The sequence below is a fragment of the Anopheles ziemanni genome, chromosome 2, assembly GCF_943734765.1.
Source record: "Anopheles ziemanni chromosome 2, idAnoZiCoDA_A2_x.2, whole genome shotgun sequence".
NCBI classification, from domain to species: Eukaryota; Metazoa; Arthropoda; class Insecta; order Diptera; family Culicidae; genus Anopheles; species Anopheles ziemanni.
The window spans coordinates 71,410,645-71,429,729 of NC_080705.1; the positions used below are offsets into that span (position 1 = coordinate 71,410,645).

At 43.9% G+C, this 19,085-nt stretch overlaps 1 protein-coding gene across 4 annotated transcripts; it reads right to left on the minus strand.

Moving 5' to 3' along the window:
- Positions 1–468: 468 nt before the first annotated feature.
- On the minus strand, positions 469–9,974 carry LOC131289435 (guanine nucleotide-binding protein G(q) subunit alpha). 4 transcript variants are annotated; one of them, XM_058318696.1, is made up of 9 exons: positions 9,504–9,974; positions 5,848–6,032; positions 5,528–5,682; positions 4,944–5,072; positions 3,768–3,896; positions 2,796–2,925; positions 2,560–2,713; positions 1,800–1,907; positions 1,262–1,450 (listed from the first exon to the last, which is right to left on the minus strand). In XM_058318696.1, exons 1-9 carry the CDS (start codon positions 9,619–9,621, stop codon positions 1,368–1,370), a joined length of 1,191 nt encoding a protein of 396 aa, XP_058174679.1. In that variant the 5' UTR covers positions 9,622–9,974; the 3' UTR covers positions 1,262–1,367. The 4 variants fall into 4 exon arrangements, with proteins under 4 accessions (XP_058174696.1, XP_058174688.1, XP_058174679.1 ...); XM_058318713.1 differs by lacking the exons at positions 1,262–1,450; positions 4,944–5,072 and adding an exon at positions 469–857; XM_058318705.1 differs by lacking the exons at positions 1,262–1,450; positions 3,768–3,896 and adding an exon at positions 469–857.
- Positions 9,975–19,085: the final 9,111 nt, after the last annotated feature.

Here is a 19,085-nt window from a genome sequence, read left to right on the forward strand (position 1 = left end):
GGTATATAGGTATTATGATGAACGTAAAGGATGGAAATTGCGGCGCGTTCACAAGTATAAAATTATCGATCCAGGCGGATGCGTGTGCTCCAAAACTGTCTCGACAAATGCTGCTACTTCGTGGTGTGATGCTGCTGCTAATGATTATGATGACGACGTTGACGATGATCATGGTCCTGGGATGATGGAAAAGCCTGGGTTACGGTTTACCCACGACGAGAAGCCGTCGGCGCACTCCCTCCTTCTCCTTACACGCTACCTTATCTCGCTACACTCTGTTGCTGCACGTGTGTGTTGCTTGTTTTGCGCGTGCTGTTCCCTTTCGCTGCAGCCACCGCTGCTGGTGCCGTGCATTTCTGTTTTGTTTATCTCTTTCCCGGGGGAGGGGTCACATGCTGGTAACGATGATTCGGTTATTCGCTGCTAGAGTTTGTGCTGTTTGGCCACATATGCTGACCACGCGCAAATGGTACCGCCGAAAGCAATGATCAGGAAGCAGCGCATAGGATGGTGTTGAATGGACAGCCGAGCCGGGGAGACACATTAGGTAAGGAGTGTGGCTGGTGGTGGTGGTGGTAATGGGGATGGTAGTATGGGAGTACGGCACTGCGCCACCCATCGTCGAGTTGTGACGGTAACGAGATCATCGCTAGCGAAGAGGTCCACCAGTTGCTGTGCTGTTTCTGGCCCGGTGACGGCGGCGGCGGCGGCACCGCAGCGAAACACAGCGAAAGTCGTGTCAAAAAATGGCAAGCACAACCGGCAACCCCGTGTTCAAACCAGATTGTACTCCTTGAGGTTGGACTGCAGTATCGTGTCCTTGACGGCGGCGAACACGAACCGGATGTTCTCGGTGTCTGCGAGAAGAGCGAAAATGGGTTAGCGATTTACGATAGCTGGACAAGGACGGTGGGAGCATTACTAAATGGGAAAGGGGAATTAGGTGGAAAAGAAAGAAGATCGCTAGATCAAATCCAAGATCAAAATCATAGTAAGCAATGAAAACCATATGAAACCAGAAGCAAAGTTACGTTCAACAAATCGATTCCTTTATTCGAATAATTTTCATTCAGCGTCAGTAGGCTAATTTATTTTATTTTTTTCTCGATAAGTGCGGCATATGTGTGTGAGTGTGTTGGAGAGATAGTGATAGAAAGGTTAAAGGTTAGCTAAGGATTTGTTTTAATGCAAAGGACATAATTTTTCATCGATAAGCTCGATAAAGTGTATGTGTCTGTGTGTTATATGTCAGAAGAAGATACTCTAAACTAAAACCGTCGAGAAAAAGCCGGTGATAATTCGCTAAATTCCATCGACAATTTCGCTAGTCGTGACAACGTGGCCGGCGTGTTTAGTAGTAGTATTACTTAGGCCAAGTTAAATTCCTTCAAGGCAGTTTGCATGATCGTATCTTTAACGGCGCAAAACACAAGCTTAATGTTTTCCGTATCTGTTGGGTGACGTTTAGTAGATTGGTTAACCGGCACGCCGCGCAGTAACAGTAACAGTAGTTGTTGATATCCACAAATTATGCATAAACATTGGTAGGCATTATAAATAAACCGAAAGAAACAGAAACAATTCAGTAAATAAACCCAACAGAACATTAAAAAAAGAGAAACCAACATACTAAAATATACACAATCCATACTCGAACTCAACTGAATCGAAACCGAAATAGGCTGCTAAGATGAAACCAAGGGACTACTCACGAAAGCGGCGGGTTAAATTGAACGTTAGGGAGTATAAGATCAGACGAGGAAAAGACTGGAGTGCAAAAGGAACTGGGATACACTTACCTGTTGCGCACGTGAAATGTGAATAAATTATTTTCTCCGAGTCAGGATTTAAGTCTACAAACATGCGAAGTATAAATTCTCTGGCAGCTATTGCATCTCTTTGTGGTCCTGTAGGTGAAGGGTGAGAAACGACACGAGCAACACGAAATATGGATGAATAAGCGAAGTACTACCGTACGGGGAGGAAAATACAATAGCTTCAAAAACCTACACAACATAAGTTGACGTGTCACGTCGAACGGTAATGTATGAAATGAATGGAATATGGAAAAATATTATATTCCCCGCAAATTGGACCCAGCACTTCACACACGCCTAAGTGTTTCGTAATGATTGTACAACGGACGTACGTGACGACGCTTAACATGATACTTTACCACAGTCACTCAAGTCTACGATATTATCAGGCAATATTGTTACCAGCGATTAGCAATTACTGTTCGATTTTTGTTTCTCCCAATCGTGTCTCTAGCTTCTACATTGTAAGATTGTATTTAAAACAATTTCTTGACCTGTAGCGCAAGTGAAATGTGAGTAGCACATTCGGTCCGGATCGGGATTTTCGCGTAGATAAACTTTCAAAATGAACTCGCGCGCTTTAACGTCATCAAGCTTGGGTCCTTTTTTCGTGTCATGCGAAGAGTGGTTGAAAATTTAGTTAAAAAATTAAATAATCTTATTAAATGAAGAAGTTCGCCAGAGAAACTCTAGACATCGATCTCCCTCAGTATAGCGATCGGGTCGGTCGAACCGCACTTACCATCGTACTCCGGGAAGTAGTCCACTAAATGGGAATACATAATCTTCTCCTCCAGCAAATCCTTTTTGTTCAAGAACAGAATCACCGACGAATGTTGGAACCAGGGGTACGTGATAATGGTCTTAAATAAAGCTTTCGATTCCTCCATTCGATTCTGTTGGCGAAAGTAAAATGTGACGGTGAGTATGGGTGGGTTTTTTTTTAAGATGCAACAAGTAGCAGCTACGAAAGCTTACCTCATTCTCAGATTCAAACAGAATCTGATCGTACTCCGACAGTGCAACCAAGAAGATGATCGATGTGACGTTCTCGAAACAGTGGATCCATTTCCTTCTTTCAGATCTTTGTCCTCCGACGTCGACCATTCTGTGGGGTGTAGCCGTGTGTTGCGGTGGGAAAAAACGGAGCCAAATTAGCACATTTTCTAACTGTACAACATTAACTTGGAGCAGCATTAACCTATTGTTAAATCACGGATATACAAGATTAAGCCAAAACACGTAAACACGCACGAACAAAATTTACTGATTAATTTATGAAAACCATTTGAGAAGCGATTCCATGAAAGCAAACTATTATGAGTGGTCAAATGTATGGTCGTTGCTCTGCAATAAGCACTGTACAAGGAGACGTTAGTCTGTTTCTGGATGACGTCGGATTAGATGTAAAGTAATGATTCAATCTAAGGTATACTCGGGTACGAATTATGATCCTGCTGATCGTAAAGTATATCAATGAACCAAGAATGAGTGTACCGATGGATGGTAAATGGATGATTGGTTAGGGAAAGCGAACGAACTATTTACAACAGACAGATGAGAAAGCTTTACTGGAAAATCCTTTCGTAGAAGCAAACCGAACCTTTACACAGCACCAAAGAACGTTCGTAATATATATATTTTCTTTTAATACCACATAATATTTCGCAGGATCGATGGCATACGGTGAGAAATGAGCATCAAAACCCACATTGCCAACAATCGTTCCGTGTGATGTAGCAGTACAACAACAAGCACAGGCGGGGACAAAATTTACATGATGAATTAGTTTAGTCGATGGTCTTGCACCTGTTTGTTTATACCAAATACGGAATGTCACATTAGCTGATCATACACACACTGTCGGAACCGAGCGAAACCGAACAGTGACTAGCGGGTCACAAAAGGTAATTGTTTTTGGGGTTTTGCTCGCCTTTGCGAGCTCCATACCTAAAGATGATGCTGTCCAAATCGAACGGATACTCTAAAATGCCCGTTGTCGGTGCCCTAGCTCTGAGAATGTCTTGTTCGGTTGGGAGGAAATCTTCTTTTTCGATACGCTCCATATCGCTCAAGTAGCTAGAGGGTAGATAAACGGGAGGTCGAAAAAGAAACGAACCATGATATCCATTATACGTGTATGTATGTGTGTGTATAGAGGCGGAATGTAGTGATGTTGTGTAGAGAGTTTGCGACCCTGAGAGTTAGTTCTGTCCCGTTACAAGTTACCCAAACACATGTTTTCCCTGCAGGAGGATAGTCAAAGTTTCGAGGTGACGTTTCGTTCGTTATTCTGCAATATTTTTATCTGTTCTGTACCCGGAAAGATTATCTGTCCGAACGGAATATTCTCTACCTATCCGTACACGGAAGAACACCGTTGATCAACGCTTTTGGATTGTTTTCTATCCTGCCATTACTGGCTCCTAAATCCTAAACATTTGATTTCCAACATGGACCATATCACTCCACAGTTTTTGTTTTTCGACTTGATTTCAGCTTAAGCACAGTTTAAAGCACGTGAGATAATGTAATAGTAATTATTCTTTGACCCCTTGAAGATGGTATGATAGTTTCCATTATTCCTTACAGCGCACATACATCCCAATGGTTTACTTCATGCCAAACAAAAGGTTATAAAAAGCGTTAGATTTAGTGTGAAATCCGACATGCAGGCAACGAATGCATTTTTTTTTTTTTCATATTAACAACACAACAAAGGAAATTTCATTCGTTAGCAAAAACACAATTGTTAGTATTTTTCATATGCATTCTACCCGCAGGCACAATAAGCCAACATGTAAAATGAAAGATTAAGCGGCAAATAGATAGATAGAAACCATCAAAACAAAATTTGAATAAATATTGTTTAGGTGTTAACGAACAAAAAACAGAGGTATAAAATTGGTTTCGCAAAACAAATTGAGTCCACCACAAATGGGCTTTCCACCAAACGGATGCATATGACAATGAATAGTAACAATGAACAGTGCAAAAAAAGTGAACATAACAGGCATATGGTTAGACAAAAATAGAAAAACGAAACAATGCAACAGGACACAATACGTATGGCATGCATGCGGTCTCCTCGCTTCAACGGTGTGTGTCCGTTAGTAGTAACTCTACCTAAACCGGATCTCTTCCAGATCGAAGGGGTATTCGATAATGCCGGTCGTGGGCACACGCACTCTCAGAATGTCCTGCTCCGTTGGAAGATAGTTTGTTGCCGCGACACGATCGATCTCCATAAGGTAACTACGGCGACGGAAGGGACAGATGGGACGAATCAGAGATCAGTATATGTTTCAACTTCAAATTTCAGTCGTCGTTTGTTCGCCCGAACATTATTGAACGAAACATAAAATAAAAAGAGAGCATTGAACGAACTAACTCAAAAAGAACAGATGATCTAAATATTGGTACTAACAACACAAAATCCTTCCCTCAATTGCTCCTTGCATCAGAAACAAGTAGTCTTTTTTGACGAACTAAACAAGACATAACAATTTTAGTGTCTACAGATTGTAACCCCCGATGTAAAAGTGACTAAAAACACTCCGAACGAATACATAAATTCGGGGCAATTCGCGAATGTTCAATCAAGCGGCTCCCAGAGTAAGAGCCGACAATTCAACAGAACAGAACAGAACAGAACTAAACGCGGACGGGTAGTAATGGACGGAACGGGTGGAGTAGAACCAAACACGTACTATTTGGCGGAATCTGTTAGCTGATACTCTCTCCTCCGGTCGTAACACTCCTGGATGCCCGCGTCGGCCCATAAGTCTTTGATTGCTTGAACGTATGGCGGTTCGAATGTGGTCACTGTCTCGAAGTCAACGCTTCGTATTAGTTCGGCATGTTCCTACAATGAGAGAGAGAGTAAAAAAAAAGGCACACTGTTAGCCAACAGGCTGTTGCATCATCATCTTGCCGTTCAACGCGGTGCAGCAGCAGCACACGGTTAATCGGATTCGATTCGGTCTGCTGGTTGAATCCGCCGGCCGTGAGGAGGTTGGGATGTACTTACGATATTCGCCGGATCACTGTACAGAATTTTCAGCAGATCCATCGCCCGTATCATCGACTGCATTGCCATGAAAATGTTTTGGTATACTAGTTTGATGAAGCCCCGCTTGTCCTCGTCCGAGTAACCACTACCGTGGATAATGCGCATCTGCTTGATGAATGTTGATTTACCCGATTCGCCAGTACCTGTGTGTAGAAAAGTAGAGTAGAAATGTAGAGCGTTGCAATGGTGGGTTCAAAAAAAATAATCAATCCGTCGTATATTTCAATTTCCCTATCAGACACCCTAACGGATAAGCTTTGATCATCACCACCAGGAGGCGCGTTGGAGCGATCCTATGACACATTACGCTTTATACCATTTGTTACTATCATGATCTTATCAGCAAGAAATCGCTCAGGAATTCCGAATCAAAACACTATTAAGTGAAATGCAAAATATTGCACATGTTTGGGTGAGAATTCAATAATCCGATGTTATGGTTCGTACGGGATTCTGTTCTCTCTTTCGGTACAAAGCAGTAAATATGTTTAAAAGTGTTGGGAACAAAATTTGAACTGCTTGTTTTTCAAATATACTTCGCTTCGCTCATTGTACCAATCAAGCTTGAAGCTACAATCCAACCAGGGCGAAGCGAACTCGAACTCCCCGACATCCTGGATGCAGTGGAAGCAAGTTCAAAGTTTTGGAGTATTTGTATTCTTAAGAACTCCTTTACACTAATTCGATTATTATCACCGCTGAGGGGAAAAACTATTATTACAATTATTGGGGAGGATTCCATAACAAATGTATACATTGTATGGATTGAAAATCTGTTGTAGTATGTAAGAGGATACGTTTTTCATTTGATTGTTGCGGAGATTTATTTGTTATGTACTGCTAAATACACTGAGGAAAGAAGACTAGCATTATCGCCAAAACTGGCCAAAAAGGGTCGCACTGCGTTGTTTGTAGTTTTGTTTCCTATTTATTTGTGATTTTCTGCGCTTTCGTAATAGAAGCACGATTAGGTCAGTAATTGAAAACCGTCCATGTGAATTAACAAATCCGCTAGCAGCATGACCCTGCAACGATCTGCAAGCATGATCCTCCTTCTGAACCACTTCAAATTCTAGAGAGAAAAAAGACATACCAAATGGCACGATCTTCTATGGGAAGTGTGTGCAAGATACGTGTTAAGATTTTTACGAAATCACAAGCACAAAACACACTCGCAATAGAAGAGCAAAAAAATGAGTACAAAGAAAACACCAAGAAGATGTTCATACGCTAAAATGGCCATCATCGCTAGCTGAATGGTAAGTTAGTTTGCCTACTTTAGCCTAGGGCTTTTCGCGAGAAGAACGCAACGTTACTTGCATCAAGGTGAGGAGGGTATGGCACACATATGCCAGAGAGTTGGGGGTCTGGTACGGCGGGTTCCGCGGGGAGGTGGAAATGACCAGAAGGGCAAATCGAGAAACGATTAGCGTAGCGTGCATTTTTGCTGCTGATATGCTAATGATTTGTTTACTCTCTTATGGGTTGTAGCTGAAGGAGAGATGGTGTTCTGTTTGCGCTTATATTGCTGTTTTTTTTCTGCACCGAACGATTGAACTAGTGTGATTTTATTTCCTTGGTTCGATTCAAACGGATTTCAATATCAGTTGTTTTATCCGTTTTTATGTTTAACTGATTGTTCTTATTGTGACAGTCTTTATAATTGAAACGATCGGACGTGATCTATCCTGAAGGGAACCACCATTTAAGAAAGTGTCGGACTTCCGGGTTAGGTATCCAACAATTCGGTGCAAGATAAGACTGATCCGGAAACCCCCGAAGAAACAACTATTACCTACCCCGCCGCTCGCATTCATGACCACCTGCCGGCGGCGATGGAAAAAGAAGCCGCTGTCAAAGAATCATTCATGAAACCCGTCATTCAGGATATTGACAACAGCAAACAACACCACCCGGGGTGGGGTTAGGGTGAAAGGCGGCAAATGGGGCTTGCGTCGTCGGGAAAATCCTTCCTGAATTTCACTCACTCTCTTTCTCTCTCCCTTCGCTCCGATTTTTATTTCATTCTCCCGCTCACGATCTCTTACCGAGAGCTGGGTGTGGTACAGGCAGTAGAACTAATTAAGCATTCCTTCCTCCCGTTTCTACATGCTCGACTATCTCGGTACACCGGGGCATACACAGGTACACACACACAAGAGCGCGCACAGAGACTCCAGCCACACAGTGGAAAGTTGATCCTCTGAGGATGGCAATAGAGCAAAAAAAAACAACAAGAGGCGAACCACACACCCGTGGGGAAAAAGTTTTCCAATAAGCGAGCTGCAAACGATTGTTTTCCAATGCTTGCCCCCCAGCGGGTCGGAGGAAGTTGCATTCAGTAGTGTACAAAGACAGTGGGATTTTTTTGTGGGAAATTCATATTTCTTCAAAATAGGAGAAAATTTCCTTTGCATCTAAGCTAAAACTGTGAGGCATTTTGCCGAAAAGTGGTGCACAACAGAGCAATAAACCTTCCGGCAGTGAAAGGAGAGTGTTTGCGTGTGGTGTGGGGTGAGAGGGTTTGAACAGAGAGTGAATAAGATCACAGCGCACACATACAAACACACACACACACCAACAAACAACCGCACACAGTCAACCAAGGGAAAACTGTTTGAATCAATGACAGCAGACCACCATATCCGCGTAAAGGCCGCATCGAGAGCCAACAGATTGCAATATGTATATGCTCCGCTTCAAGTAAAACCCCGAGTGCGGACATGCGCATTCCAGGCGTCGAGTCTTTTGGTCGGGTTTTCCTCCGTCCAAACCCCGCCCGACGTGTGGCAATGGCAATGTGGATTCTAATACCCCACGGAGCCACTGCCCCTTCTTGCCGCACGGCCCGGTGCCTTCGATGTCTCTCCTCGATGTAGGGAGTTTTCCTTCGTTTTTCTTTCCCCCCATGTGAGGAGGGATGCGCCTCACATTCTTCCCCACAATGAATGAACGGAAGTGAGTGGTGAGTCTCGGTTATACACACATACACACACTCACAATGATCTCGCTTAGTCTCACGTTCACGTTCGCAGTCGGAGGTGGAAAAAAAACGGAAATTTTCTCCGCATCCCTCCAGAGCTCGCCGAGAGAGAGAGAAACATAAGTGAGAAAACCCGTTGAGAAAAATCGGGAAAAGCTATCGGGCAGGACACCGTGATGCACGCTGGAAAAGTGTCACAACATTTGTGCTGTCGTCACCCCGCACCAGAACGCACTGACGTTCTCTCACAGGACGATGATGATGATGAACGATTTCTTCGAAGTGAGGCAAAAGCCTTTTGGGTTTGATTCTTTCCTTCTTCAAAGATCCGACAATACTATCGTCCACCAACATGAAATGCGCTCGAAATCGGTCCGGATTTCAAACGCTTTGCAATACGAGTATACTGAAGGATTCGATTCGCTCTTTTCGCGTCGTGCAAGACAGACTAACTAAAAAAGAAGCAGAAAAGTTATTGGAATCATTCATAAACATCTGAAAGCATAGAAAACTTGTGAAGGTTCAATCGTTCAACGTAAGGATCCGCCGAACGCATTCAGATGGAGGCGCCTGGTGGTTCAACGTGCTTTCACGCGTTTCGTTCGTTCAAACTCGTACACCGCACACTTACCGAGCAGTAGCAGCTTCAGCTCTCGCCTGGCATCCCGTTTGTCTCGTCGCAGCTGCCGCTCAATCTCCTGATTGATGCGCTTCTGCTCTTTGGCTTCCTCCGACAGGCAGCACTCCATTCTGCGACCGTGCTGGGGGCGGGGGGGTTCGAAGGGGAAGGGTTTGGGAGTCTTGGTACGTATCCGGATCCGCGTCGACGGCTAGAGGCGTCACCGATGACGTCGACTACTAGGTGGTGGCAACCGATCACACTGGCCAAAACCGGATGCAAATCCCAGACCCGGCAACCCAGGCTTACATACACACAAACACACGCACAATGCCGGTGGTTGGGTTGGTTTTTTTTCTTGTTTTTTCCCTTACTCGCCACCTGCAGTTTCCACCGGAACACGACGAGGTGTCCCTAACGTTCGCGCACACGCAACAGGACAAGATCACTTTGGTATACGGTTCACAGCTGCACCGGAGATTCCCAGGCCTGTTGTTGTATTCGCTGCTAGTTGGTTGTCTATACGATTCCGGTGTGTGTCCTTTGCTTTTTTTTTGTTTCCGAGTTACACCACACCACGTGCTACGTTGACATTGACTGTTTATTGCTCGTCCTTTTCTCGTTTCTCCTCCGACCCGTCGACGAACACTTTTCTTTTGCTTTCTATTGCACTAATTCAATTATCACAATTCCCCGCGGCCCTTTTCCCAGGTAGAGGACACACGCAACACCGCGATCCGGTGACCGTAATCGGGGTGGCCGGGAAATGAAATGGAAGTCTCTGCCGTTGTGCTGCCTCTGCCCAGAAGGAGGATCACGCGACGCACATCTACACACACACACACACACACACCACAAGGGATGATATCTCTTCGACTCACTCACAGCGCCACGGCCAGCGTGGAAGGTGGTTGGTGTGTGTGTATCGATCACACAGGATCCCGGATGATCAGCGCGGCGATTTGTGTGTCTTTCTAACACTGGCACACTGGTTCCATCGAACGTCGCGCGCCGGTCGGGGGGCGGTTTTCCATCAACCAACCAACAACAACAAAAGCTCAACTTAAGAACTTAACCAACAACAAAAAACTATCGATAGAGAAAAAGAAAAAAGAAAGAACAGATCGAGTTCAGAGGTATGAACGGTAGAACAGAAAAATATTAATCAATTAATCAATCGATCGGAAGCAATTTTGAGAGAGAGAGAGAAACTGAATCGACTGCTGAAGAAAGGAAAACGGGTTGAACGGAAACGCAAGCAAACCGAGCGGAGAAACACTAGGACAACGGCGAGCAATAGCACGCCCGGGAACCGGAAATAACAACCGAAAGGGGTCAAAAAACAGACAAACCAACGGAACGGGGAAAGAGAAGGAAACAAAAACGAAGGAGGCTAGGACGGACGCCGACGCGCAGCTGTTGGGCCAGCAGAGCGCCACCGAGCGGCCAAGAGGACGACGCTTGCGAGCTGCTGCTGCTGCTGATGCTGCTGCTCCTGTTCAGCCACCGGCCACGGTCGGAGTGGGCCAGTTCCACCGGAGAGGACGTCGCTGCCAAGGCGCGCGTATTGCCCCTAGCGCTGACCGCCGGATCGGAAGCCGGCTGGTGCCGGGGATGGAGGTTCGCACCGTACCGTCGTTGCCGACGATCGGGGCAGCGGTTGGCGGATCGTCGCAATCGGGGTCAGCGGCACAGTCAGGATCATACACAGGTTCAACACGCGTACACTCCCAAAATTAGAACGCCTGGTTCGGTCTGTCCGGCTTCTTGGTTCAATGTTCGGCTGGACACATTCAAATGGTCGCTTCTAACGGCAGAACACATCTAACCGACAGGAGAACGGGAACATATCCAAACACCGACGACGACACAAACACATCCACACACACACACACACGCACAGGTTCTATTCCAATTGCTAAGTATTTTTGCAGCAAAATCACAGCAGAAATATTACAATAGCCTACATTCAACGATTACTACACGAGAGGGAAAGAGAAAGAGAGAAAAAAGGAGGTGTAAAATAAAGTTTGACTACTAGTCGATAAAGTTCGATGGCACGTTTCCTCTCGAGCTTGGCTTGCTTTTCGAACGTTCAGAGATCACTTGGATGACACGGATGGGGGTATGAGTCGATTTGATTTGATAGTATTTTCCAACCAGGGTGGATCGTTTGTTCCACGCACAAACACAGGATACCTTCGGCCAGGGAGCCTTCCAAGGAAAACAACAGGAACACTTTAAGTTTCGTCGAACACAATCCGGCGGTGACACCAAGCGGCGAGTGCGTACTGAAAGTCGTCGCGAGTTGGCGTGCCCTTTTATAGGATCGCCTCCTTTGCTGCAAATTGAAATGCATCGATTGAAGGCACCACACACCCACAAAACGCACGTTAGATAAACTGTCCTTTAGAACTGTCCAAGTGCCGTGGTCCTATGTTCCACTGGGAAGGAAGGTCAGCATCGCGCGAAAGGAATTGTTTTACGAGCCTTCGTGGGTCTTCCTTCCTAGCCCATTCGCACGCGGGACGGCAACTGAGGTGATACACTACCTTAGGGGAAGGTCAGGTGATATGCACCACCAAAGCGAAACAAGTGAACGAAATTCTCCATCGTCCACGGGACTGTTTTTTACCTAACTTCTATCAAGAACACACTTATCAACAAAGTTCAATGAACAATTATGGGTCAAAATGTCCCTGTTTGGGGGATAAAATCCACTGCGTAAATCACAAGAAGTGCTAATGCAAAGTCTACGACTTTGACTGATATTTCAAAGACCAGTTTAGATTACCAAAATAAATGAAATATTAATTCACATACATTTTTGGACAGCGTCTTATTTTGATGTCTCAAAAACATTTGTAAGGACTATAAAAACGTATTCCTTACAATACACAATTGTATTGTATTCAGATACCATACGGATAAGTCGATTCCGCAAAATGTTTGAAAGATCAGCAAAACAATAAAAAGAAATGCTTTTAAAAAACATGTCAAAAACACATTCTTTTCTGGGAAATAATACGAGAATCTGTAAATTTGGCTCAACAAACTCGTTAACTTATTGAGGGAAAATCTGAACAATGTAAGCTTACAGAAAGTCTTTGCATTTTTATAAAACTTGACAAAGCAAACCATATATGGAACTTGTTTATAAAAGTAACATATTTTGAAGTTAATAATAATTTGACTTAAAACATGAATGCATCTACCCTACCAGTGTATATTGCCCCGCGTTCCCCTTTTCCCAGCTGAGTCTTCTGGCCGTATGCTTTCATGTGTGCCAGACACGTGAGTTCTCGTTTTCACTAGATTTTCTTTTTTTGTTCTGTTTTTTGGTTTTTGGTTCCTGCTTCACAATTAGCCTGGATATCGACGAGGTCGGCTTGTGTGGACGTAGCGCCGACACGGCACAACCAAGGCACCGGGAGGACGTAGGGCTCTCGGCGACCACATACTAGGGTCGCCAGATGATGATGATTTAATTTAATTACGCGCGCTTCCTGGCCAGCACTCTTGTACAACTCTTGACAGGGCTGCACGTGACCAGCAGGACCGGTGTGTGTCACACCAGTGCCAGTCCCAATGTCGAAATCCTTCGAAAGTGGATTAGACCCCTTCGCGCTCCCCGCTCTCCTCCGCACAACGTTACCGTCACATCGCGACCAAAAGCTCTTGGTTTACAACCGAAAAGTACACGAAGACGTTTGTTGCGCCGATGAACGGAGTTTTCAATTCGACGGCTGATGTGTCCTAAAACATACACACACACACTTTATTGATTTGATAGCGTAACCTTGCGCAACCAACTTTAAAAAAGCACCGACGTTGGGCGAAGGTTGGATTGCAGAAAACACTGACCTAAAGATGGGGTGGTTCAGCAACGTTCCCGTAACCCCCGAACGAATTGTTCCCGAGGGACCAGTGGAAGGTAATTTATCGAAACGCATCAATCACCGTGACATAACGGGGAGGTACCACATTAATTTGTTACATGACATTGAGAAGACACGATAAACTAAACCGGTATGTAAAACTGTTGCAAATCTATTAATTTTTCCACCATTCGTAAGTGTTACAATTGGGAGTATGCTTAAGGGTGGCAGATTTAAACAGTTATATCGATTATAATCACCACAAATAAACACTATTTTGAAATAATTCAAAAAAAAAGAATGTCATGCTAAAATCTGCCGAGCTGGCCGTCGAGACTTTATCAGTCCGGCTCTCAACAATGCGGGTTAAAAAGTCAACACGAGTGTTTGTAAATAATTGTAAATAATCTTTCAAGTTAGTTAATCATGTGATGAAACTAAGAAAACTAAAACCTATTTCTTAACACTCCACTAATCGGCTGCATGAAGTAAAGAAAGGAAGCAAAAACCAACGAAAATGCTACAAATATGAACGTGGATATTGAATCCGCTTACTGAAATGAGTCCTTCATGTGAATTAAGTTTATAAAAAATAACATAAACATTAAAAACTAAAATTTTTAAAAGATAGTTGTTTATGGTTGTTGTTCGTAACCCTAATTACCACAAATTGTGTGTTATGTTGCAGCCTATGCAGCCTGAAGTAAGTGTAAGTACAGGAGGGTCAAGAGGCGGCGTATTGCAAATTGCAACCGTTGGCAAGACAGGATTTGTGATGATAACACGAATCAAAGAAAAACCAATTTCCGTACGTAAGTTTACCTGAGTTCTGAATCCAATGAAGTTATGATACTACCGCGAGGCTCCCCATCAGTATTCTAAATTTTATAGCCATCCTAAGAAGTTGATTACAAGCTTAAGATCAACTATCACTATCAAATGTGTGTCCAGGTCAATCGGCACGAGGTCCAGATGGCCATTCATAACGAGAAGGTCATTGTTTTGTATGCATTTTTGGCCGGAGGTGTGATCGATCGGTACTTCTTGGGAGTTGACGGTATCGAAATCGTCGCTGTTGTTGACCCAAACTGGGCAATTTGAACAATATTTTGCATGAGCGACTTCCGAGGTCATAATTATTTCTCACAGCGACGATGGTGTAAAATGTTCCAACAAGCCGCAAACCTCCGATGACCTCAGAGCACAACCAATCAATGAGATTCAGTCCAATTTGCGCAGCTTAGTCAAGGAAACACATTACCAAGCCAAACTGCGGTGAAAATTTGAACGATATAATAGTTCACACATATGAAACTGAGATCGTGTCGATATTTCACACAAAGGTTGTTTTATTAAAGGATGTGTATAACGCCTAGTATGTGACGAAAATTGAGTTGGAGTTGAGTGAGAAAGAATACGAACAATCGTACCTTATACTTAATCCAACGCTAGGGTAAAAGCAATGAACCATGTCCGTCGGACAGTGTATGCTCCCCCGTCCCAATCCTTGGGCTTCTTCATTCTCCGACTTGCCTCAATAAAAAGTCAACGGTGTAATCGTCTGAAAGGGCAGCATCTTATCGTGGCGGTGATCTGCGGGTGACACCGTTCGCATGGTCATATCTTATCATGCGATAAGTTTTACTCTGGATGAGTCTTTGGCGATTCCATAGAGCTTTTGATAACAAACCGGTCACGGGCGGTAAGATTAACCGAGCAGGAGCGATTCCTTCCTTGGTGCAGGACGTGATACATGCTCACATCACTTTATGTTTATTTTCAATACGGTTTCCAGTATATTTCCTGTTGTATAACTAAACGAAGATACTAGCCGCGTCACAATTGTGTTAGTTGTTGGATTATTTTTTGATGATTTTTTATAATTCGTTTTATTTCCTTCCCATACGTTTATACAGTTCTATATTACAGCCCTTCCAGGTTAAATTCCTTTCAAAGAACTAGCAGGAAAATTTCTGATAAGATGATAACCAGCCAATTATATAATATCGGCGACCATAAAAACACTTCGATTGAACAAAATGTATGTAGATAATAGTTTGAATGCCATTCTATAAAGAATTATGTGATATTAAAAAAAGTTGTGGGTGTAAGATCTCATCTGTTGTTTAATTGAAATATTATGTGTATCCAAAATAACTTCTTGTTTTGCCAGTACATGCCCAAGCAAGAAGAAATTTTCTATTAACAAACAAGATACGAATAACGGAAAAGAGTTTAAACATGTATCGCACGCAGAAATGTATCTTTGAACACAAATTGTCCTGTCTCTCGTTCGCAACTTCACAGATTTAGCAAGGCTTCCTACATCTCGACAGATCGATCCTGACCAGTTTTGTATGCTGCTTAACCCCGAGAGATATGATGAATACCATCCGAATAGTAGGTCGGGTCGGTTTTATCATACAACAAACTATTCATAGCACCCAGTAGTGTGACCTTAATAGATGTGCAGCTTCATGGAAAATAGTTGTTGCTCGCAGTAGGCCAAATGTAATCCCCTGACGAAGAGAGTCTGGAGGGACCTACCTATTCAGGCATTTGACTTGATTTGAACTGTTTGCAAAAGGTACCATTGTTTCAGTCGCAGTAGGATAAAGTTTGCGAAAGTGATGCTTTGGTCACCGATGTTCTTCCTTCGCTATCGTGTGCTGTGGCTCAATTTGATGATTGTAAAATAAAAGTGCTGATTAAGTAAAAGACCATGTTCAAAACGTCGATTCTAAATGCGTTTGATGCGTCGGTCTTATTGTGGTTCTATTTCCATCAGTCGTATTGTAGTTATATTGATATCACCATAGGATCCTTTGAGCATTTTCATCCCAGTTCATACTTTCCGAAAAAGACTTGGAAAATACTTTGACTGGATTTTCGCTGAGGACGATGGACACACACACACGCTCGCACGACGTCCCTTCTCACATTACAAGGCTCGGTCTGCGATGAAATTTTCCTTTTCCATCGCAAACACACGACACAGGGGCACACAAACAACCATTCACCCATGCACACATACACACTCACACACAAACACCACTTGCTCGATGAGCGGATGAGACAAGGATGAGTCCGCTCGCTCTCATTTTAAATATCCAGACCTGTTCGCCGTACGCGGTCGATATGCGCGTTTTACATCATTGATTTATTTTATATCGGGCGAGGCAGATTTTTCATCTTATTCGGTTTCTCCCACCCGCTGAACCCCGCGCACTCGCGCTCTGGCACCGAAACCGTTCCGCAGGTACTATTTGTTTCTTTTACATTCAATTTAACCAAAATCGAAGGAAATTTTCCGTATGGTCGTTTTATTTTGGGAATTCCATTGCAATGCGCTCGAATGTAATCTTATTCGTAGCCACTAAATTCTCCTTTTTCGAATCGTGTAATTTTTGCTCCTCAAAATCGTCCCGGCACGACCATCTCACTCCTGTTTAATGCGAATATCTCACTTCACCTTCTCACTTCACTGCGCAGTGTGCGATCATCGATAATGACTCATTTTCGTGCACTCGATACACTTTGCATCAAGGATGATCGTGGAACGTTTCTTTAACTGCGGAATCTCGCTGGAGGACTAAAACTTTATATCTTTATATCCCCTTGATCAAGTACTGTCGAGCCGAAAGGTGCGAATCTACCATTTTTCTTCCGATGACAGTACTATTTTTCTCACGGTCACCACTTTCACACAGTCTCTCGACTCATTACATCCCATCACGTCTCGTTTCGTATCTCATCTCACGTACAAAAAGAAAACCAAGATCGGAGGAAATGACAAGCTGATCCCATCGACCTCTGCCGCAGCTTATCCGCGACATTTGCACACGAAAAACCAAGATAACACGGTACGGAACCCGGGCGGCAGAACGAATTGCGTTGATTTAACTTCCGTACTTTTGCTATTCCTTTGAAACGGGCACTTGTGTTTAGGAGAGCTCTAATTTGACACCACCGACGCGCAGAGCAGAAACAAGAGCTGCTGCTGCTGCTGTGCGACTACTACTACGACGATTGCTCTCTCCCACGAAAAGGGGGGACGACTGCTTGGATTTTTACACAATTTTCATCTCACGGTGTCGCGCAACGGGCAACCACCACCACCAGCGCTTCTTCTCGCGGGGTGGAATATCTGCCCGTCCGTGAGAAACGGTGCGCTGCTGAACCAAAAGCTGCAAATATTGGGAGGTATGCCATTTACAAAGGCGGCGAGCGAACCAGAGATGCTTTTCACGTAGTTTGTGTCGCTGGATAATTCGTTACCCTAAAAAGTAACCCTCTTGCTTTTTCCTCCTACCAACCGAAAGGCAAGGAAGAGAAAGGGTGGCGTTGGAAAAAAAAATATATCGTAACACCGGAACACGCACACGTACCACACCGGAAAAATTAACTTCGTCCGACCACCAACCGGACAGAGGACACCGGACGAAACCAGCAACCTAATGGCAATAATGACCGAGGGGTAACCTTTTTATTCTGCTTCTTTTTGTGCCGCAACTAAGCGCACCGACGCACACCACGGGAATACGCGCACGGTTCTTCAATCGGCCATTAAGATGACGCGGTGTTCGTCAGGCCCCGACGGTCGATCTGCTTGCTGCCTGCACTGCAGGGCGTTTTGACAATGCACGAACTGCACGAACACGAACTGCTCCGGATTTTGGTCGCACCGGATGCACTTTTTATGGCTCCGGTTGGAGCTTGCGAATGCAGACCGAAATCGACAGCGTTTTCTTTTCCCGTGAAAAGAAAAGACTTTTTTCTTCGCTGCTCCGTACTCTCTGCTGCGCTGTTCTGCTGCTATTTCTTGCTTCTGCTGCTGCTGGCTACTACTGATTCTGCTGTTGATGCACCCACTGGGTTCGCTCCGCTCCTGTGAAGATAAACGATGTACCCAGCTCCGAAATCAATATATTCCTTTTGGATCGCAATAATTTCGTTTGTTCTTAAATGAAGCAAAAACAATTAACAATTCAATAAACATTTAAACTACTTTCAGAAACACAAAAAAATTACGCTATATTTAGCGAAAGTTATAAACCTTTACCTTTACAACCAAAGATACTCTCGTAACCGTATAACCAACTTACCCCCCGGTTAGCCCACACAATTTGTGACGGAGATTTGATTTTTCTGTACTTCATGTTTTTTATGAAGAGATGTCGGATCGATTTAAAATGTTCAGTGAAGATACTAGAAAAGTTATTTCAAAATAAAATTTTAGAGATTACTCGAGTTGGCGGTTCTAAGGGTAACAAAACAAGATCAAGGTAACTGGAAAGTCTAGATCTCAGTGTCCATGGTCTCGCAGATAGAAACTTCCCTGCTGTGTGAAGTCATGGAATACGGATTCTTTTGGTTGCCCTGATTGGCGAAATTAAGTGTGTTGCTCGACCTCATGAGTAGTCTTCCTCCAGAACATATTCCGAAAGCCTCAATTTCTTGCTTTTTAGGTGAAACACACCCGGTTGACAAAAATTCAAATTTTTTGCAGCTGTCATGTAGTACCAGCAAGTTTTTCCATGGCAGATTGCTGGGACTCTTGCTGGAACTACATAGTACCAGCAACAATGTCAATTTCTGTCAACCGGGCACCAAATTTGCAGTTGAATCCACTTTCTTGGCTAATCGTGAGAGGTAAATAAAATTTCAACAAACTTTCAAAAAATTTCCCACGGTTTTTGGCTCGTTATATGGTATG